At 45.0% G+C, this 23669-nt stretch overlaps 1 protein-coding gene across 3 annotated transcripts in view; it reads right to left on the bottom strand.

Moving 5' to 3' along the window:
* Positions 1 to 23669, bottom strand: part of camta1a (calmodulin binding transcription activator 1a) — a 285485-nt gene that overhangs the window by 11428 nt on the left and 250388 nt on the right. For all 3 annotated transcript variants that reach the window (XM_049016578.1, XM_049016579.1, XM_049016577.1), the window contains 10 exons: positions 8005 to 8180; positions 7509 to 7696; positions 6621 to 6699; positions 6054 to 6390; positions 5438 to 5937; positions 4107 to 4285; positions 2964 to 3207; positions 2193 to 2264; positions 392 to 412; positions 86 to 288 (listed from right to left, as the gene is read on the bottom strand). In XM_049016578.1, coding sequence (XP_048872535.1) covers positions 86 to 288; positions 392 to 412; positions 2193 to 2264; positions 2964 to 3207; positions 4107 to 4285; positions 5438 to 5937; positions 6054 to 6390; positions 6621 to 6699; positions 7509 to 7696; positions 8005 to 8180 — 1999 coding nt within the window. The remainder of the gene's footprint in view (positions 1 to 85; positions 289 to 391; positions 413 to 2192; positions 2265 to 2963; positions 3208 to 4106; positions 4286 to 5437; positions 5938 to 6053; positions 6391 to 6620; positions 6700 to 7508; positions 7697 to 8004; positions 8181 to 23669) is intronic.

Below are 23669 nucleotides of genomic sequence, written 5' to 3'. Positions count from 1 at the left end.
CAGCTCGATGTTTTAGAGGAACACATGCCCAGTGAAAATGCAGACCATGCCTGGGCCTTCAGCCAGCACCCTCGGACTGAGGTACCTGAGTTTGTGCTGCACCATGGTGGTGGTGGTGGTGCCATGACGACGAGGCTTCAGCCGACCAAACTCCCTGTAGCTGCGGTAACACTGCTGGATCAGCAGGGCAGCTCGCCGACTCTGCTGGAACTTCTTCTGCTCGTGGTAGCTGCGGAACTTACTCTGGATAAGGATGGCGGCCTGCGTCATCTTCTTATAAAGTGCATACTGGAATTGTGGGGGGGGGGGGCACAGAGAGAGATATCAGAGAGTCAGACCTGTCACAGGCGGCGTAATATTGGGATACAAAAAAGGAGATAAGTAACGTTACCTTCAAGGCTATCCATGTTAGCTTGTAAAGGAAAGATAACAATGAGTAGGGTGAGGTGAATGAGCAGGTGGAGAGAAAGGCAGCGGTTCACTGGGTATGAAGCAATGCTTCAGTTGCCAGTTGCAGAAATACATTCCAAGGCTCCTTCTCACACACCCCATCTTGCTCTCCAAAGAGAGACACACAAATATAGTATCATTTCAGGTCCAGAAGCTACAAATCCGGACCAAGATTTTGTTTCAACCGATCAGTTGAGTCCTCTGTGACTGTCACTCATTATGCTGGTTCATAGAAACAAAATCCTGGATTTGTAGCTACTGGACCTGAAATGCCCATCATTTATACAGCTTAGAGAAAGGCTTTGGGTCCAAGCACAGGGTCAGGCCATTTATTCGGTACCCCTGGAATCCTGGGGGGTTAAGGGCCTTCCAGATGGTTAAAGGCCTTGTTCACGGCCCCGAAGAAGATATAACTATTCTGCCAAGGCAAGAGGTTGAGTCATGAAACGTCCAATAGCAAACACAGAAGTCTGACCTGCTGACCACACAGCACCCTTCCATGACCATGGCGGGGGCCTCTATCATACCCTACACATGTTTCTCCAGTACAGCGACTAGCACTTGGATTGGGGGCAGCCCACCAACGCATGCAGCCCATCCATCTCTATGCAGAATTACCATCTACACCAGGGGTTCTCAAAGTCTGGACCCAGTCGATGATGCACCTTATTAATCAATTTGGTTAGCATGAAAAGCCGGGTGGGGAGTCACAATTCGACTCGGACTGAAATCACTAATTTGATGACATGTGACTCGACTCGACAAAACTAATGGAAAGACTTGGACTTGAGAGGAAGACGATTCAAGAGATGAACTAGACTTGGACCCTATGACTCGATATGACTTATATGACTTAAAATCCCCTCTTTGGATATCACAACGTTAACTTCATAATTTCCGTATTTTAATTCTCTGCTGTCTGCATTAACATTTTGCTGAATGCAAGGTCTCCTGAGTTAGTTGCAATGCAAGGTGGTAATGTAAGGTTTCCTGGACGGATGCATCACTCCCTGAATATCTCTTACACGCTCCTACAATTGTTACTATGAGGAAAATCACCTGACATGTGGCTTTGCGGTCAATTTGACGCCAGAGTAGGTGTGAGAGATATACATGGATGTAAAAGCTGTGTGAGGACATGTGTGACAGAGTGGAAACTAAACCTGTTTATGAAGGAGTTAATCTACAACATACTGTGGCAGGTTTTTGCTGCAGAAAGTTTTAATCACCAATGGTTAAAAAAAACTGACATTAGGTAGGGACTCAAGTTACATGACTCACAACTCAACTCGAGTTACAAATTTGTGACTCAACAGCAAAAATTATGGAAAAACTTGGGTTTGACTTGGACTTGAGGGCACATGACTCGGGAACTGACTCAGATTCGCCAAGGAGTGACTTGTTCCCATCCACGGTTTGAAGTATGAAAATTGTCAGTGAGTGCTAAAATGTTTCCATTGTTGCTACATATAAATGTCTATATGGAAAGCTATTGTTAATTCATTAGAGTTCATGAAATGCCATTTTGTAACTGACAATTGTTCTGGACGTCTGACTTTGAGCGAAAATCAGATGCGGACCATTGATCAAAAAATTTGAGACCCCCCCCTGCTCTATGCTTACACGACTGAAACGACTGTGATGTTAAGCTCTTTAACCCCACAGGTTACCATGCAGTTCTTAAGGATTGGTACAGTGTCCACAGCTACAGCAGCAGGTCAGGGCTGCCCATGTGGCCTTACCTGCTTGTACTTCTTGTAGCAGCGCTGAATCACTGCAGCGGCTACTTCCTGCTGTTCCCGTAGTGGGCGTCCCTGCGATGGGGACACCTGAGGTCAGTTTGTCAGTCATATGAAGAAGGAAAAGTGAGTGGGCAAGAGCTGGGGTCAGTGTATTATTCTCGGTAAGGATTAAATTAAGCACACAATCGACTCAGAATGATTAACGCATCATCTGAACGTGGATACTGAAGAGAGAGTGTTCTTTCCCTCCAAAAAACTCAATTGTAAGAACAGAAAGATATTTTTGATGTAATGCAATAGCAGAGATCTGGCAGCAGAGGGAGCTGTGCAGCTAATACTCAGCAAAGCTGAAGGGACTGGGTTTGTGCATGCATTCAGGGAGAGTATGTAGAATGCTGACTACATGTAAAGGTCACATGACACCACGGGGCATTTAGTGTTATTTGTCTTCTTCTCCAGTTAGCGTTTTTTAAGAACGAGCCCGCAGTGGAATTTCGTCAATTGCATAATTAAACCGGTGAGACTGATCCAAGGTTAAATCTGACTTCGCCCCATTATTGAAAGCGGCTTTTCCCCACACACTGTGTCATCCATAGGTGCAAAGTTCAGATTCAGGAAGTACAAATCCAGACCAAGATTTTGTTTCAGCTAACCAGTACTTTGTGAATGTCACTCTTCCTACTCAGCTGGCTGGTCTGAATATGCACTTTCTGAAGCTGAACCTTCCACCTCTGGTGTGATCTCACAGCCTGCTAGAGGGTCCGAACATACCTTGTACTTGCGGAAGGCGGTCTGCACCAGACGGGCGGCTTCGTACAGCTCCCGCTGCTCGGGGTCGGACAGGGTCAGCTGCGCCAGGTCCCGCTCTGCCTTGCTATTGGAGGCGCCCAGGAAGTCACCCCAGTCAGCCGGGGAGAGCAGACTGGGGCTGTCGAAGGGCCCCTCCCCGAGGGGGGAGCTGCCAGGGCTGAGGCTGGGGTTGGAAGAGGGAGTCAGGGGCTCACTGTACAAGGACCTGATACGGGGAAGGCGGGGGCGCTGTCAGTTTTAATAATCTCCACCTCTTAGCTGACACTTCATCTAAAGCAACTTCTAATATTCATACAACTGGATATATTACTATAGTGATCCAGGGAAAATACTCTAAGGTACTAGAGCAGGGCCCTCCCGGGATGTGCCACAGCTGTGCATGTAGTCCCCAGCAAGCACAAGGAGAGTTAAACCGCTCAGGAATATATATGACATTCTGAGTATAAATCTATGTTCTGACCTGGAACTATGGGTTCTAAGTACCGCAGACTGTTCCGACAGGGTTCTAAGTGCCGCCAACCGTTCTGATAGGGTTCTAAGTGCCACAGACTCTTCTGATGGGCTTCTACATGCCCCTAACTATTATAATCTGGTACTAAGTACGACATGTTCCGACATGGTACTAAGTGCTCCCAAAAGGTTCTGGCTTGATACTAAATGCCCCCGACTTTGATCCCAAAAGCATGAAACAAGTTGTGAAACCCGCCGGTAATCTCATCTTGAGTTCTCCTTAACCCTTCAAATCTCAACCAGGAGAGCTTCATACCCATCTACTGTTCATAGCCACTCATACAGTACAGAGTACAGTGACCAACAGTATGTAATTAAGCTAAACAGAAATAGACAAGTGTTGTCTGCCTTTGCAATTGACTGCACATCTTAGAGCGGTTGCTGAAGTCCACCTTATTGATGACGTTAAGAAATTCACAAACTGCAATCAATGACTCTTGTTTTAGGTAAAACTCAAGGGCTGTCTAAGCACGCAGAGGAAATACTGATGCTGCTGTGCATGTACATTAATTACTGCTATAAAGCTTTGTTCATAATCTGTGCAATAAGGTCATCTGTAATTGTCGGGGCTCTGGTCGCTTGGGGGCCACTTACCGCAGGTGTATGATACTGGACAGGTGCTCCATGTCGCCCAGGTAACTGGCCAGCCAGCTCATGGTGGTGCTGATGCCCGTACTATCCATGGGCACAGTCTCCATGGCGACAAAATTCTCCCGCTTGATGCGTTCAGGTGTGGCCTCGATGATGTGTTCCGCCAGGGTCATCATGTTCACCTGAGGGGTGGGACACACACAAAGGAATGTGGTTATGTGGACAAACGCTTATACTCCTCTCCCTGTATATTCTTCACTGAATCATTTGAGTGAAATTTTTATCCAAAGTCACTTCCCTCCTTTTCACTGCAGCCAAGCAGATAAATACCTGACTCAACAGTGCAACAGCAGTACAACAGCAGTGACCTTCAGATTACAGGTCTGTGCCTTTAATCATTATAGCACCCCCACATCCTGGCGCATTTCGCCCTGTGGTCTGTGTATCTCCATGGTCAGAGTCTGCAGTGATGAGCAGGAGTGCTATAAGGGGGGGGGGGGGGGGGCGGGAGTCAGGACAATTCCAAGGGCCCCAGAGTGACAGGGGCCCTAAAAAATTTGGAAAATAACTGGACTGGTCTGGACTGCGGGGCCCAATATGATATGCTTCCATGGGGCCCAAAATCTTCAGCAACCTCCCCTCTGATGGGTGTCCTGATGACTGGGGGTGCACTACACCACCCACTCTGAAGGCTTCTGAAGGTCGGACCTTTACACCATGTTTCAAATGCTTGTAATTTTTACATGAAGGAATTTACACCCAAACCGAGGGCTGAATGAACAAGACGATCGGAGAGTAAATTTCAGAAAGAGGTGAGTTTCTGAGAAAATTTCTGTGGACTTAGTTTTGAAAACATAACCAAAGTTCTTTATCGGATTCCATGAGAACTGAGACATTTTTCTTTCCCAATGCTATAACATACGATGAGGAAGCCTGACTTTAGGTCATCTGTGGTCTCATCTCAGAAACAAGAGAAAAGCACTGTGTGGGTTTTGGGAATTTGATGGTCGTTTCTGTGGTTTTTATAAACAAAACTGCAATCGGCGGAAGAGATAAAGTCAATTAGCACACATCCCTGCTTTGGATATTTATTACTTAAGAGGTGGTAAAATGTTATACAGTGCTAACCTGATTGACTATATGAACTGCAACTAAGTTTTACTAAAAAGAAACTTGTGAATATTCTCCCTACACATCGTGTAAAGAAAGTGTATTTTGGTTATATCCCAACTGTCCTTTCCTGTTTAGCAGTGAAATGCCTCTTGACCAAAGACAAACTAAGGAACCACAAGGTCTGATTGGTTGCCATCCCACTGCCCCGCCTTCTCGCCCACCTGTAGGTCATCCATGTGCGTCATGCAGCTCTGGTTCTCCAAGTCATCTCGGTAGGAGAGCAGCTCTGGCTCAGCCATCTCCCGCTCTGACATCACCAGGGCGCTGGCGGCCTCCCGCTGACGCAGCCTGCTGGCCAGCTTGTCCTTTCCCGGGCCTCCTCCACCTCCTCCACCCTTCCTCCCCGGTGCCACGCCGAGGTACACCTCCCTGGAGCTCCACCTGTTGCCCAGGCCCTGGAAGGCCCCTTGCTTGGCCTGGGATGCCCCTCCGCTGCCCTCCAAACCGCCATCTGGGCCCAGGCTCTGAGGGAGCGTGGTCTTCAAGCTGCCGGGCAGCTTATGGAGCCGCTGCTGCTCCAGGCCCAGAGCCGTGGGCTGGCCCTTGTCGGAGCGAGCCTGGGAGGGCTCGGGGTTGGGCTTGTGTTTCTTGGCGAGGGGAATGTCCCGCTGACACTCGCCGCCGTGGTAGCTGGATGACTCAGACCTGGGTCTTCTCAAGTCTGGCAGAGGAGTTGAAAGTCAGTACAGGGCTTTACGATTTTTCGCTCAAACAGCTTTGGTTACTTTGGCCAGAAAGTGACAAACAAGTCAATGACTGCCGAACAGGTGCTCTCACCTGGGTTGAGGGGTGTGGCCTGAGCTGCGGAGACTCCGCCTTTATGCCCCACCGGCGCCACTCCTGGTTCACTGTTCCAGGCAACCATCCACCCGTCAGGGGCAGAAGGGTCCGGGTTGGGAGAGAAGGAGACGCGAGGGGTGGAGGGTGGGGACGTGGGTGGAGGCTGCTCCTCCCTCTGCAGCTGCTCCAGGCGGTCAGCCAACTTGGTATGGCCGCGGGATCGAGCGATGGCCAAGGGCAGGCGGCCCAGCGAGTCCGGGATGGCAAGTGCCCTTCGGTCCCACTTGTACAGCACCACTGCTGCGTCTAGGTGGCCCAGTGCACACGCCCACATCTGCGTGGGGTCCAGGGAACGTGGGCAAGGGGCGGAGCCAATGGAAAATGGGCAGATGGACAAAATCACACGTACCATTAGCCATGTGACATCACGGCTATGCAAAAACATACATAATTACAAATATTCTCTATACTTATAACAATTTTTCATTAATTTAATTGATAAATTAAGAATGTAGGCAGGAAGCAGAGTGAAGACGTCCGTGTCCCATAACCAGCTTTTCTTACCAGAGGGGTGCAGGAGAAGTGATCCACATTGAGAGGGTCCACCTCCAGCTCCAGGTCAATGCTGTCTGCATGCTTGGTCCTGACAGAGCAGGGATGACACTCTCAGACTGGGTTTTATTTAGCGAAAGCCTAGACCTTCCATCTTGGGAATCCAAAGCCACCAAATGCTGTATAACGCCAAATAAAGTCCTCGAAAATGTAACTGAAATACTAAAACTTCCCAAGGACTAGAAGACCAGTGAGTTTTTTTTGTAATTCACTTCCTTTCCAATTTACTTGCTAAGTGTGATGCACACATTAATTTCTGTGTGGGGGGGGGGGGGCTGATGCTGTCTCTGTTGTACTTCGTCCAACTGTGGATTTTGACCAAGAAAGTTAAGATCAGAGCATCAAATGAAATCAAAGCGCCTGATGGAGACCGAAAGCTTTCAGGATGTTACATTCACCGGATGGGCAATATGTCCTTACTTAGGGTTGGATGCTGGAATAATTAATCACGGTACAGGAGCAAGGAATGATTGTATTGATATAATATAAAATCACCCTGCAATCATGTCAAGAAAAAAGCAGCTGTGAGATGGACGGATGAATGAAGAATATTTTCGAGGTGCCATCCACGCATATCCAGCACCATATGCCAAGTAAATCTGGAGTAGCTCTCTAATATTTACATTTAGCTGCTTGATCGACAGTTTCAAATTAATATATTCTGGTATTTTTCTGGAGAGACCCAGTCAAAAATGGTACTCAGGGGATAACGGCAGATCCCATGTGGGATCTAAGGTGCCGCAGTTCCTGGGGCTGATTCTCGGGTGTCTCTGCACGTTACGGCGTAACGCTGAATGAACGTGAGCTGCTTGCTGCAGGGGCTGTGGGCTCCTGGCTCACCTCCACTTGATGAGAGTCTGAATGAGGGTGGCGTAGCCCTGACCGGCTGCCAGGTGCAGCAGCGTCATGCCGCGGAACGTCTTGGAGTGGATCAGGTGCTTGGACTTCGCCCAGCAGGTCCGGTTCATCATCTTCTCGCACACCACTACCACCCGGCTCTCGAAGGAGCTGCCGGCGGGGCCCTGAGCCTGTACGCACGCACACGCGTGTGGAGAAACGCACGCACACGGAGTCACATGCATGTACACGCGCACAGAGCGAGATACACAGAAGCACAAGGTCAAAACCGTCACGTACTGAGCAGCAGGGGCCATTTCCGTCAAAGTGGGAGAGCCTCACTTCTCGCCTTGTGACTCATGTGATGTCATAACATTGTTTGTGATGACATCACAACCGGCCCAAATGTCGATGACCTTCTAAAGCATAAGCGACAGCACCAGACGCAGGCTTCGCAACATCCCTCCGTTACACAAGCAGTCTGGCACCTGCGCCTTACCTGCGACTGGCTGCTGCTGCTGCCTCCGCTGCTTCCATTACCGCCTCCGCTGTCACCTGCTCCTCCGCCAGGCCCGGAGGCTCCGCCGCCGCCCTGCTGGTGGTGGCCGGCCATCTCGGCCATCCTCCGCTCCATCTGCTCCAGCCGCTCCAGAATGGACATCCTGAACTGGTTGTCTGAAAGGCAGGGAGACCATGGCCTGTGTCACTGAACCCTCCACCCACCTTGGGTGACCTACCCTAAAATTCAGGACTCCCACCCACTGCACTCTGTTACACACTGTTGTTAACATTCTTGAAAACTGAAAATCTGAAACTTGAAAACTGACCCCCATGATCAAGTCAGTTCCACTATAATAAAGGTCATGGGACACATGATAACTTGTGTAAGCAGGAACAGGATGTGACATGGCAACAGCAGTATTGTCATGGCAACGACACATTAATGTTTATTAATAACTGTGAATGGACTCTAACTGGGAGCTGGGGTGAATATGACACCGTTTGTGTTTACTTATCGGTGTCCAGGGCTATCAGAGACAAATAGGTGTGTATGAATTACTTATGCTTTTAAATTATTAGAGGGTTACTAAACACGAGAGAGACATCTACCAACCATGCAGGTACACACACACACACACACACACACACACACACACACACACACACACACACACACACACACACACACATGAACACATGATTAGGTGGAACCAATACAAACACATATGAATTCTGACACAGGAATTACTACAGCATTTTCCTACAGTACAGGAATGTATTGGTAGGTGTGTTATAGATGCAGTATGAAGCATGAAACTGAAAGAATATTTGGTTATTATTATATAATCCTCATTAATGTTTAACTAATAAGTCTGAATAAGTCTTAGTTTAGCAGTTCAGTAATTTAAATGGTTTAATTCCTATCCTTAATGAATTAATAAAGTGTATCATTTTTTTCAGTGATTGAGAGTATAAAGTGTACACAATGTATCCATACTAGTTCACACAGTTTCCAAATCTGCTATTACCTGCCCTGGCTACCTATGATATTATGGCTTTTGTAAGACAGTTTTATAAATGCACTGGCACAGTGTGAAGGGTTACGGAACTTTGCTGCAGGCTTTGGGATTGATGACTTCCTCAAGTCAAAGGGCATAAAGCTGGTAGCTGCCACTGCGCATACGATGTGTCATTACAGCTTAACAGCTGCGTGTGACACACGGTCCCCCATGTAACAGTTCATCAACTCATTATCTGTCACTCAATCCCGAGCCCCGGAGGTCTCCCAGCACTGCCGTCCAGGCACAGAAGACCTTCCCTGCTGACCTACTTTGACCTGATGGCATCTATAACTAGACACAGGCGAAGACCCACTTCCTCTCTTGGCTCATCTCCTGAGGAGTGGGTTAGGCAAGCTACTGTGACGGGCAGCGGGATTGGTGGCCAGGAGAGGGGGGCAGGATTGGGGAGGGTAAATCTCTGACCCTTTGCCCCACATGCCCCCAGTGCCTCAGCAGCTATGTGCAGGGTGAACCGGCTCAGATATTCCTCCCCCTACTGCCCCGCTGAATACCGGGGCCACCGCAGTGACATGCAAGAGCGAGTCGTCACACTGCCGTGACTGCTGACGTGCTCTCCGTGGTGGTAACCAAGCAACAGGGGTACGCACGCATGCATGCGCGCACTCGGCCGTGTGTGCGTCTCTGAACACCACCTTGATGAATGTAAAATGGCAAGTGGAAAGATGAACATAAAGCCAGAAAGGAAATGGAGAGAAGGTCAGCGGTGCCCCAAATCCTCCTTTTATCCCGTATGCCATTTATCAGACAGGGTCTCATACTTTTGAAGGGATCTGAAGCAAAAGAAAAAATAAAACAACACTGAGGTTGTGAGAGACTGCGGCTTGCTGTCTGCTCAGATTAAGTACCCTTTAAAACGGCGCTCTGGTGCTGACCCGCTCGGAGGCCACAGGGGCACGATCAGCCCGCGAGTTTGTCTGCGTGCCAGGAAGTATCTCACGTCCAGGTGGCCTCTGGCGACGCTTGTATTTTTAATTACCAACAGGGAGAATACAAAATTGGCCAGGATAGTGGATTTTTAATGGCCCTTATCTGTCTGAGCTCAGTGGAGTGTGCCAGGCGGCTGGTGATTGGCTGGAGAGTGGCCCCGCCTCTCCGGGCAACCGCTCCATGCAGGACTGGGAGGCATGTGCTGTAGTATCCAAGGAACCTGACTCCTGGTTAAAAGTTAAAGCGGTTCAAGTGCTGAGGCGGACGACGCTTTAATGCGTCTGTGCTACATGCAGCCAGCTGACGGCGAAGGTCTTGGTGAATCTTAAGCTGGGAAAATGAGTAAAAGGTCATGTCTGTGAGTTCTGGATAAATTTATAAGAGCAGCCATGATGGAGGCAGGCCCGGGCTGCTGGGCAGCGGTGTCACTGTAAGCCACAGCACTGCAGTGCGCTGCGGTGCTGGTGATGTCATCGCCACCTGCTGCCTCTCACTCAGCTCGCCCCTACGAGCGCTGCGGAGAGAGAGTGCGACTGAGGGAAGGGAGGAGGGCGGGTGAGCGAAGTGGAAAGGGAAGCCTCAAGTGACCGGCCCTGCTGTCATGCCCCGGCGTACCTGCGAGCCAGCACCCGCCCCTTTCACATGCTTCACCCCAACAGCCAATTACAGCGCGCAGCAGTTCCGGCTGCTACCATTCACACATCTATTCACTCTACAGTTATGTCATATTCAGAGCTCTATCCGGCCTGGTTCGATACCAGTAAGGTCGCTGTTCTGTCCCGTTCAGAGCCTCATTCTGGGCCCCATTCTGACTGTTCCGAGATCTGTTTTGTCCTCAAGGGCGCCGTAAAGGGGGGGGGAGGGGGGTTAGTATAATTCCAAGGGCCCTTAAATATTTTGAACATAACTGGATTGGTCTAGGTTGGGGGCCCAAAAGTTGTTGCAGCACCCATGTCTGTCGCATTAAAAAAGCCCAATTTGCACTCCGGTTCAGCCCTATTCAGGTCCATTCAATACTGTCATGTACCACTTACAGTCTCATTCAGAGTCCTATTCAGAATTCTGTTTAATTTCTATCATACCTCTGAACTGTCCCTTTGTGAGTCATGATAGACCTTACTCAGAGTCTTACTCAGAGCCTTATTTAGTACCCATTGTAAGTGCTGATCACAGTTTCTCCCTTGGAGTCAGTTTTCAGAGTCAGGCGTAAGTTTTTCGACATCATTCGAATCATGAACAGTAAAACACGTATAATGTAAAAGTTGAGGGTTTTGTAATTTAATTCCTGGTCAGCCACTGTGTGTGCTAGGTTTTATTAATATTAAGCCCCTAATTAATTGGCAATTTCTCTTAATTGACTAAGCCTGCTGAATGAAGGGTGTGATTATTACGTTACACTGATTTTCTGTTAATATACAAAAGTCTGGGCCAGTGAAACAAAATGAAAGTAATGTATCTCAGAAAATATCATTTTGTCCCCTTTATAATCAGTGACAATCTGCGGGGATAATTTAATTTACACAACAAATTAATCCATCTAAACAAGAAGTTTCAATCACATTTGTATTGTAAATAACTCAAATACTAGACTAAAAATAAACCAGGTGAACATGCTTGGCGCTCGCCTCCAGGGTTGTAGTTGAATACTTGCACTCGCTCTGCGATCCTGCAGGTATCCCAGTTACTTCCTGCTGTCTAACAAACATGGCATTAGGAGAACTGCTGTGTATATGCCCTGTGATGGACGGCCTGGGTCAGTCTCCAACGCTCATCGTGACCCTGTCCTGCTTCAACTGTTTTCATTTACTCATTTATCTGACACTTTTATCCAAAGCAACTTACAGTACAAAGAAGTGTAGCAATACATGTGCACTGATGAGTCCAAAGACAGACAAATAATAACAGCGTTTAAACTGAAATAGACTAACACTGAAATTAAATTAATCAAGACGTCACTTGACTAGTCATAAAAGAAATGGCTGGAGTGCAACTGAAATACAACAATGTCCTCTACGACATTACAATGGCGGGCCCCCAGTAGCTTTGGGTATGTCCGCACTAATACGTTTTTGTTTAGTGATGCAAAAAGATTTCTTCTGATTTAGCCTTCTGTCCGAACTACCACGGATCTTTTTGCCAGAAGCGGGGAAAATTTTCAGAGCTGTCCGACAATCTTTCTATAAACGCATTAGTGCGGATGCTCGTAAGCGTAAAAATTTTGTAACGTCTTTATCACTGATTTCCTATTGGTTCGTACTTAGCAGGTGACCCTTTCCTGATTCGCTCTCTTTCCTTTCGATGTCTCTTTCCCTGATTATTCATTTCCTTGTTATTCATGGGAACGAAGAATGTTTTTCCTTTGTTTTCACGGAAAGTGCCATGTGTGAACGTAGAGAATGTACAGGACTTTCACTTCCTGGCCGCTGTTTTGCTAGCTTGTACGCAGCTAAATCGTGTTTTGTGTACATTGTATGCTGTTTATAAGTATTGTAAAGCTCAAAACGAGGCTGTACCTGAGCCAAATTTAAGTGCAGCTCTAGCTTACGATAAAGACATTCAGCCATTAAACATTAGAGTGCACAAAAACTGAGGAGAAGAAAGTGAGACGTGTAGCGTCTACATTTTGGATCCCTGTGTTGTTGCTGTGATGGTTCCTTTTATGTGCATCTTTGTGTTTGCGACGCTACAGTACTGTGATATTTCGCTTTGTTAAATAACATACATGCATTTACTTTAAACTGATGATTGTATGCAAGATTAATCAACAGTCAAGTGTTTATAAAAACTGAACTTTATTACTAATCAAAGTCAAAAGTAAATTATTCAAAATATATGCTTCGCCACTTTTAGAATTATAAAAAATTTTGGTGGGATAAAAATGGCATGTGCTTGAGCTACAACAAACAAATAAAACAGAAATTGCGCCACTTCTAAAAATCTGTTATAAAAAGGTTTGGTTAAATGTGCAATGAAAATAAAAGGAATTTTACACTTTTACATGGAGCAGTGTGAACTTTTCGACGTTTCCTTCGGAAACTTAGCCTCAGGAACCTTGGTCATTAAGTCATTAATGACCAGAGGTAATTAAGTGTGTGTGTGTGTGTGTGTGTGTGGGGGGGGGGGGGGGGGGGGCAGGGGTGTTGGTGACAGTTACAGTAGTCAGCCTGGGATGCAGACTGTAAAAGTTGTTAACCGGTATATTTTTTTTACACATCACACATTCCACCACCACGCGCAGAAAATGGTCTCGAAACCCGTTTGTGTCTTACGACTCACTAGTTGCTGTACGACTGAGTGTAAACCAAACAGTATATAAACCACAAAACAATTACATATAAGAATTACTTTATGAGAAGCACTGCCTTTGTGAGAGCCTGCATCTGTCTGCCTAAACAGAGATACTCTGCCGTCCGGAGAGACAGCCGAGTCCTCGTCACTTCCATCTGTTTCCCCTCCTGGGAAAGGACCATGATGCAACAGGCGAATGTTCAAACGCGACGCGCTGCGCGAAGTGCTTTCGATGCTGTGCCGATGCTTTGCTAATTGCTCTCGGCGGGCCACTGTGTTAAAGCCCCATCTAAAGAGATGCTCTCAGTCCGTCGCTCCCCGTAGCTGTTGATCCATCGCTCTCCAAGCAGCCGGTCTTGACTGCTTGGTTAAATGGAGCTGTCCTGTCTCCTGTGCCACAGCCAACTAATTATCTGTTGAATCAACGGCAGCTCAAGTCAACAAAGTGTGTGTTTGGGCCGTAACATGCATTCATGCATATCTGGCATGGCTGCAAAAGAGCAATCAGCAATAACTCTCTTCACATATGCGGGGCCTAACTGACGTTCCTCAGCATTCATTTCTGCAGGCAATCAGAGCAGATGGAGAAATCTGAACTCTGAATTTCCCTTGGCACCTGAACTTGAAAGCGGGACAGTTCGGGCCAAAGAATCACTAATATCCATCACCGAGTAACACATTACAGTCAGTAGTCAGATCTGTTCAGGCTAAAGACTTTATCTCTTGTTCACTTATATTTAACCCAGACTACCTTAAATACGACAAGTTATCGGGCTAAGAAATCATGGCCTGGGTTATTTTCAGATTGACAGAGCTATAGACCAATAAAGAGCTGAGACTCTCCTTCCTAGTTCTGGGTAAAGGGCACCATGTTTGTAGCAGCTTCACTGAGGGCAAAATGTCAGCATGATGCAGCTGCGGAACAGGACTCCCCCGACAAAAATGCTTATATCTTGCAAATGGAATAGCGCTGAAAGAAAATCTATTCCAGAGACTCTACACAATCCAGTGATCCCCAACTGGGAAAGTCCTAAATGTCCCCAAGAAATGACCCCAGCCCTGCGGAACTAAATTGCTAAACAAGTTATGATTTCAGCTCTCCATGTACGTTTTTAAGGGTTTCAGAGAACAAAACCAAACTGAAGCTAAATTCATGAAATCATGTGAAAAAATTAGGACACCCCATTATTCTTTCAAATGAAATCTGTAGATAAAGGTGATGCAATTCCGCCACCTATGCAAAAACATACAAATTCACTTATATAACAAAAGAAATTAACGGAGATGCCAATTCCTGCTGAGGAAAAAGTTGACACCCTGTGCCCTAATAGCTAGTATTTCCCCTTTTGACTGAAATAATCTCGTTAGACGTTTCCTATAACCGTTTCCTCGTTAGATGTTTCCTATAACCATCTATCAACCTCTCACATCGACTGGCGGAAAGTTTTCCCCGCTCTCCAATGCAGAATTCCTCTAGCTGTGTGATGTCTGAAGGGTGTCTTGCATGCACAGTCTGTTTCAAACCTCCCCACAGCATCTCAATAGGATTCAGATCCGGCTTTGACTTGGCCATTCCAGAACTCTCCATTTCGTTCTTCTTAACCATTTCTTAGTACATTTACTGGAATGTTTTAGGTCATTTTCATACTGCATGGTCCACCTCTGTTTCAGCTTCAACATCCGGACAGATGGTCCTCAAGCACCCTTTGATACAATGACGAATTCATAGTGGATTCTATGATGGTGAGTTGCTCAGGGCCTGTTCCACCAAAGCAGCCCCAAACCATGACATGTCCATCCCCATGCTTCACAGTTGGTATGAGGTTCTTTTGCTCAAAAGCTGTCTTTGATTAGCGCCAAACATGTCATCTGCTCCTGTATCCAAATAATTACATTTTAGATTCATCTGTCCAAAGAGCGTTGCTCCAAAGGTCCTGGTCTTTGTATAGGTGGTCAGCATCTTTTGGTTTGCCCTGGGGTTGAAATTGCTAGGACAGCCTGACCTGTCCATGTTGGCAGTTGTTTTAATGTTCTCCACTTGTAAATTATTTTCTGGACAGTGGAACGGCTGATTCCAAACTCTCTTGAGATCTTTTAATATCCCTTTACAAATTTCTTTTGTAAAATAAGTGAATTTGTTTCTAGTTTTTGCACATATGACACAATTACATCACTTTTATCTACAGATATCATTTGAAAGAAGATTTAATATCGACGTGCTGATATTTCGTGATAAAGAAGTAAATATTTCATGGGGTGTTTTACGAGTTTAGCATTATCAAAGTTAATTATCGGTTAGTTGTGCCCACCGCTGACAGTCAGATCTGTAACAACATTGATACCCAGCTCTCAGTTGGGTAACACATTACAGTCAGATCCATAAACACCGCACACTAATAGCACCGATATCCAACACTGCTCCCCATCACCGTGACAACTGTTAAGAATATTTAATCTAATTCTAAGGGTTAGAGTGGCAGCAGATTACACTGCCGGTTCAAATCAAAACTTCTCATACAATCCAGCTCAGCTGCTTTAAAAGTGCCTGAGAGATACAAATATATGAGACATTTGAAATATATCCTTGGCCACTACTTGCAGTTCCCTGTATAGGTGGAACCAAAAATCACCAGTGGAAGGCTGATGATCCAATTTCTTTAATCACTCAGCCCATTTTTTCACACTTGGAGATCTCTCACTTTTCAAAGGAAGGTGCCAGGCTACCCATGGAGGGCTCAATTTCGGACTCCGTCTGACGTGGATCGCGCCAGGCCCAGATGGCATCTTCGGAGGAGTGCTTAAAGGTCAGCGCAAGGTTTCAGCTCCACCAGAACAAAACTAACCCACATATAAGTGTCCAATATGAGTAGAGTCGAATTACATCAGCTGTCACCGGCATTCTATGGTGAGTGAGAGATGCCAGTTTACCAAGCAGTAATTTTTACAAAATGTCATGATTATCTTTAGTTTATTTCGGCGAGTTTACTTATTTATTTATTTTTCTAACTTTTTTCCATTATAATGTAATTAAAAAGTTGGCATGCTAGTGTCTGCATACTTTTTCATGGCATGTTCTTCCATGTTCTTGTCCTAATTTACATCCTTTCCTAATGGGATTCTTCACAAAAACTTTGCAGATGAGAATAAGGGGAAACTTATGTACTATATAGGAAAACAGTCCTGAGGTGTTTCTTGTTGGTGTTTTTTAAATGTAGGGGCTCTACCCTTGCAACAGAATGGACAGTTATAAAACACTTTCTTTTTAGAAAGTGTAATTTTTTTGACTGACTCATTCAGTTCTGCTCTTGCCATTTTGCTATTCATTGCAATTGTAGTGACTGGTTCCCACAGGGACACTAACGAATGTTTAGAGTTTCATGTTACGGCAATGATGTTACTAATTAAAAAGCGCTCAGTGATGCTTGCCAATCGACATTTTGACCAGCTCTTTTAAAACTATAATTTGGGTTTTAATGTAATACTACTTGAAATGATAGGTTTACTTAAAACTTCTGGTTGTCTCTAATGTGATATATATTTTCTGTACATGAATTAAGTAATGATTTTTCTTATAAAACCAATACATTTGCAATATTTTTACTGAACGAAGCAAGTGTCTCAAGACTTGCTCTGCATATCTCCTGCCCCATAAGCTAGGTCACATGATCATCCTACAGTTTTAGATAAACTGTACAGTGTTCAATTCCCCTTCACTGGAAATCAAATATTGCTGTATTGCTGCAGTATAGTTCATTCATACTTAGCGGAGTGAACAGAATTGACAAAGACTGCAGGCAAGTACTGCCCTGACCAGCAATCTGTCTGTGCCTTTACAGCTCAGCACTGAGAACAGCAGCTCCCCCGAACTACCCCCCACCCCACCCCCCGATTCATCCAGCTTCAGATGACAATCTGAAAGTCTTTGTTTTCCGAAGAGCATGTGGTCATTGTTTATTTATTTTCATACGTCAAATAAGCCTGATTCTCCTGACTATGTCAGAGATGCATGCAGCCACTAGTTAAGAGAATGCAAAGTGACTGAGTGGAGCAGAGACCGAGAGAAGAGAGTGTGTGGAGAGGACAGAAGGGGAAGAGGACAGTGAGGGGACAGAGTGGAGGGCAGAATAAAGCGAGGACAACGAGGGGATAAAATGGGGACAGAATGTGAGGACAGAGAGGGGGCAGAATGTGAGGAGAGAGGGGGGGCAGAATGTGAGGAGAGAGAGGGGGCAGAATGTGAGGACAGAGAGGGGGGGCAGAATGTGAGGAGAGAGGGGGGGCAGAATGTGAGGAGAGAGGGGGGAGTGGGAAGGAAATGAGATGAGGACAGTGTGGGGACACAATAAAGGACAGAGAAAGGTCACTGTGGGAAGAGAATGAGTAGACAGTGAAAGGACAAAGAGGGGACATTGATAAGGGGACGATGTGAGGAAAGAGTGGCAAGGGGATACTGAGAGGCAATGCTGGACAACCCATGAAGTGACACAGGCATCTTCTGAAAGGACACGACATGGCAAATCACCAGTGTCACCCCCTCCTCAATTCAACAGAAGTGTGTAGTGTACAGTGTCTATTCCATGTTTTCATTTATAACTGGGCTTTTTGGAAGTATTTTCTAGACGGGGCAGGAAACTCTATAACGAACTTCGTGGACAAAAGACTGGTTTTATATCCCTGAAAAGAGCCAAACCTCACAACAGCAAGGAGAATCACCAGTCGACTGAACATGATAGAACAGCCTGAACTAGGCAGACACTTTTTGTTTAATGAGACCACAGGAACATTGGGCCTTTCAGCTCCGCATCTGGATTTCCTGCCTGCTTGCCCCGACACACCATGATCTCTGCTTGAGAAAGCTATCCCTGCTAAAAATAGCACGTTAAGCACAGAGCAAATCTATTCATTCAAAACTTCAGCGACAGCCCCCAAACTAGGAATGTGACCGATTCAGCTCCTCGATTCAGCCTGTGAGAGGGTGTCGCTTTAAGTCTTAAAAACACTTAAGCTGTTTTTGAGAAACTGACAGGTGGGTTGCAGTTTTTAGCCTTCCTCACCATGAGATCAACCCAAGAGAATACACAAAAAGGAGAATACCTCACTTGAATGTTTTATGATGATTTTACACAGGTAAATACCTAAGGAACAACAATGCAAGGTTGGCTGGTTTCAGATACAACTGAAGGGCTGGAGGACATTCCTTTTTAAAAATCGTAATACTGGGGAAAAATGATAAGCTCTCATTACGTGACGTCCAGACCAGGATTAAAATTACTACTCAAAGGAGCATGATAGAGTGACTGCATTGAGCTCATAAGTTTCAAAAAGACTCAACTAAATTTTCTTTGGCAGTTATTTTGAGGAAATAATTGTAAATACCAGTACACTGTCAGAAAAAAAAGCTCAAATTTGTACCTTTGAGGGGGCAATTACCGGGGCTGTACCATCAAGGGTCTGCCAATTGTACCCTTAGCTGTAGATAAATATACCTTTTAAGGTACAGAAATGGACTCTGGGGAACATTTCTGTACTATTGGAGGTACATTAATGTTGTTTGTACCTTGCAGGAACAAAACTGTAGCAGAGCTGTACCCTTTATTCTGACAGCGTAAGGATATAACACCCACATTACCGAATGCTACTCGCTGTGTATCCTCACACACAGGGAAATAAACAATTATTTGAACCAGCCTAATGGCATTTTGAGCTCCATCAAGGCAGGCTGCAATCTAGCCAACAAAATATCCAAAATAGTTACAGCCCAAATTCGCACATTAAAGGACTGTGTACTTAAACAACTGACTCAGAAACACAAAGAGTCAGTCTGAATGGTTTAATAGGATTCACAGAATTCCATACTCAAAGTATCCTTTTATTACTAATGTGCTTCACCAATAGCTCTTGAGTAACAATCGAAAATACAGAATATACATTTATTTCAAATTAACATTACAATGGGATATTGTACTATTCTTGCACTGGGAGGTATAGACTAAGAGAGAATGTCTGACTTTATCAGAGCTGAGGAAATTGTTCACCAGTCACTACAGTACCTCTGACAGGCAATAATATGGTAAGGACTTTAAACTGACCCATATCATTAATATGTGGCATTAATGTAAATCCCAAAACAGACCTTCAGGAGAATTTTTTGCCATAACTGAATCGTTGTGAAAGATGTTTTGAAGTTAATACCAAGTGTATGTAATATGGAAATAATGCTAAAGAAAATTGCCATAACAATACAAAGTTGTCCTCATACTAACCTCCATGAGGCAGGAGCGCTGTGAATCATTATGGAGTGTCACATCAGTCACTAACAGTTAGAAGCCTCCTTTGTAATACTTTGACTCTGATGTCCGTCATACATACAGTCAAAGTCAACATATATCAGTCATATGTGAATGAACTCAAAAACATTTCTAACAATAGTATGCAATGAATCGAAGATTCAAGTTTTAATAACTTCAAAAATAGCATTATTTGAGTTTGAGGCCAACATGGTACGAAACAATTGCCAATCGTGCATCATCTTGTTTCATTAAAGACAATCTTGAGATTGACTTCATTAAGCTACTTATAATGAATGACCAAATTACAGGTCTGCCTTCGGGGAATTATCTGTAAGGACAGTTTGCCAGTCCGGCCACAATGGGAGGGGATGTGTAGCTTATATCTCTGCCTAAATCGCCACCTATGTGATGATTACATGCTAATAAAATGATGCAGTACACGTCTTATTATTCACATGACATAAATATTACGCGGAATTATTTCCGCCTAAATACTCAAGCTATTTTAGGGCGGTGCTGACATGACCTACTTTGGCGACGATCGTGATGAGAAACACATGATGCAGAAACACGGAATTATTCAAGCACTTGTAGCGAACACTTTGATATGATGTTAGCTTTATTTCTAACATCTCCACAAAACATCTAAGTTATTTGGAAACTTGTATTCCCTTTCCTCCCTTGCTGCAGATAATAGTGTCGCTGTCCACAACCAATGGTTCTGAAATCGCAAGCAATTCTTTCGGAGTTAACTTTTTAAGTTGTATGCACTATATAGCAGTGCTTGATTAAAAAAAAAAAAAAACGCGTCTAACAATATAACGCGTAATAAGACGCGTCTGTTTCCGAGGCACATGCACAATGTGCAGAATACAGCAGTCTATGGTTTTGACGGTATTGTGTAAGTTGTTGGGGACGAGATGTTTGTTTGTCTCGGGGTTTCGAGTCGATCAGCTGAAAGTGACTCAAAGGTGGCTGACAAAACGGGACTGGGGGGGGGGGGGGGGGGGGGCGGGGGCGAAGGCGAGACGGCGAAGCTGCAAACGCCGTGCGCGACCGAAACGACGGAAAACTTTGACCCGGGATGCGAGGCGCGCACTCGCGAAAGGCAAAGACAAAGCGCGATAAACTGGCTGCAGCATAATCAAAAGCAACAGAAGGGATCATTCAGGGCGACAAGAAAAGAAGTGGAATTAATAAAGAAACAGGTACAAATATTCATCAAAAATCCTAATATAATTATGTTTTGCATGAGTTGTTTCAAATAATATAAATTACTTGTAAACACTTAAAAATGTAGACGTCTAAATAAGTATGATCCACAAGTGATATTAACGAGGAATAACTTCACATTTTTTCCCCGATTCTGGCTTCACGACTGTGGAGTAAATTACATCAGTCAGTGTTAGTCAATAATTGTGTTATGGGTAGTAACGCCTCTTAGAAGGACCAGGTTTGACAGCGTTATATTTCTTGGGCTCCATGTTTCATTTGCAACATCTAGGGGATTTTGACGTATCGCCAATCTACAGTACTGTGATCGGGGATAGAACTGCTTTTGAAAATGTAAAGTAAGTAATAAAACTATCCGAATCAGCATGTGGATTAGGCGAACATGTAGGAAGAGTGCCGTTTTATAATCCTTGTATCGATTCTTGGTAACACCTATCAAAAGAAACCATGAAATGATATCAAAAAGTCTTTTTGAAAGACTTTATGATAGTATCTATGTGCACGAATATTCACAAGCAATAGCACTGGCAGCACAACAGAAAGAGCATCTCAGGACTACATAAGGAACATGACCACATACTTCCAAACAAAAGGAAAGCACCAACAAGCGCTAAACTTAATGTATCCGCTAATACCACCCAATAACAAAAGGGAGATCCATCTAGAGTTCAGTCACCTTTATTTTACTAGGAACTCACAATAACAAATATTTTAAAATTAATTAGAAATCAGAGTACCGTCGAATCACAAAAAAAAAAACATGCCATGTTGGTGCTGTGCAACTTCACTCTCATTTTTACACGCATTTACCGTCAATGCAAACCACACCAGATACCACCAAACGAAGAAAAGCACCGTTACGACACAAATCTAACCTTCTATTTCATTTTCCATTGGTATTGTCTCCAGCAAACTCACTCCCTCGTCTTTAACAAGAGGTTGGCGTCATTCATCTGTATCCGCACCGGAGCCCAAACGGCTGATCCTCAGTGGGCACCGAGCGCTCATGCGGTCCGAGCCCCGACTCCGCGGGCGGCGCTACGATTCCTTTTCGCGTGGAGAAAGATCGCACTGACTCCACAACAACAGAACAAAGTGGAAGAGCGACACCGTGGGAGAGAGGGAGAGATAAATCCCCTCACTACTCTGCCCCCTCCCCCCGAGTCGCTCTTCCCCCCTTTCCCTTCCGCGCCGCCACTCTACCCCCGACCAGCCCGCAGTATAACACAGAAAATCGCCATAAGTCGCCGCTGCCGTTCACGTGCCGCAGGTGAACTGCCAGCATTTTCAAGCCGCCGACTGGCAAGCAGTCTGCCCTTCCAGTTTCTTTAATTGCGCAGGATCGATCGCCTTACTGTTGCTTTATGAACTGCATTAAAATATATATTCATATTATCGCTAGCTCAGAATGCAGATGAAGCATTCTCTTGACCTCCGTGTACCGAAAACACGTACGATGGACTATGCGACGCAAGACCTGGAAAGGATTTAAAATAATTTAACCGAAAATGAGTCTCTGTCGTCGATCATACGACATGCTCTGAATGAGGGGTGCATTTCTTTCTTTACTGTCAAATTCTCGCTTTCTCGATTCCCATTCATTGCCTGAATTTACGTAACACGCCCCCTTCCCGTTTAATCCAGGCTCACTAAAAACACCCAGTGACCCATATGACCGTCGAGGGGAACATTTTCCCCGTTTTCCCCCGATCGATTGAATTCACACGGTTAAGAAAAGGCACCGCGGAGCAAGCATTCGACGAACTGGTAACGCAAAGTACGAGGCGGCGCTGTACAGCCGGCGCCTTTTGTCCTGTCTGTGACTCCGTACCTGCAATGCTGCAGAGGAGCAGCGCTCCCCGCCCCCACCCGCATTATGACAAATCAAGGCAGGCAGCTGTGCCGCTAGCGCGTCACGCTGTACTCTCGAGTCCGAAAACACCGAAATAGTTTGACACTGGGACTGTCTGCATGTATGTAGCCTATATGTTGTAGGATTTTTTTTTAAATAAAGCAATAGAAGTAAACAAAGCCTCCGTCTTTTCTTAATTGAAGAAGACCGTTTGGTACATTTTCTGTATATCACGTTCTGTATGTTTTTTTTTTCTCATCAAAAATGACATGGAAATAACCTTATTATTATTATTATTATTTACAGTTTGCTCACCGTATATGTCGCATAGCAAAGAATCAATGTTTCTTTGGTTGGCTTTTTTTAAAGAATGGAATATTGTTACAGACACAATAAATCAAAGTGGTCTGCTTGTCACTTCAGATTAATTCAGACGTTGTTCATTGATGCACAAAGAGGCGAGTACTGCTTATTTATTTATTTATTTTTTGCTGTTGTTCAGTTCTAAAAAAGCTGACCTTCTTGTCTATTTTCAAGGTAAACATGTGTAAGAATCCGGGCGCAATAGAGAGATATACTCCCCAAGTTCCTAGACACAACAAAAAAGCCAGTGCTTGGACTGTTATCCTTTTCACAATTCCCTCACATCAGCACTACAATTTACCCCAGACGATCCACCATCAGTGTCATACCTAAAGGCGTACTGAACAACATTTGCCAAAAAATGACTAAATACGATGAGGATATCTATTTATTGTACATTCCTGTTCATTCAGTTCCATTACCCATTTGCACAACGGTGTTAATGGCATTTTTTTTGTTGTATGTTCATGTTTTGATATATGATGTTTATGTCTCGATGTGCCAGAGAATATTTCATGCCACTGTATGACCAGCTGAAGATGAAATAAAAGATAAAAACGGGCTGTCCTACAACAGAACACGTATATACATAAACACACACTGATTACATATACAGTATATATATATA

The sequence above is a fragment of the Brienomyrus brachyistius genome, chromosome 6, assembly GCF_023856365.1.
Source record: "Brienomyrus brachyistius isolate T26 chromosome 6, BBRACH_0.4, whole genome shotgun sequence".
Classification (NCBI taxonomy): domain Eukaryota; kingdom Metazoa; phylum Chordata; class Actinopteri; order Osteoglossiformes; family Mormyridae; genus Brienomyrus; species Brienomyrus brachyistius.
This window is presented reverse-complemented; position numbering and strand designations above follow the sequence as displayed.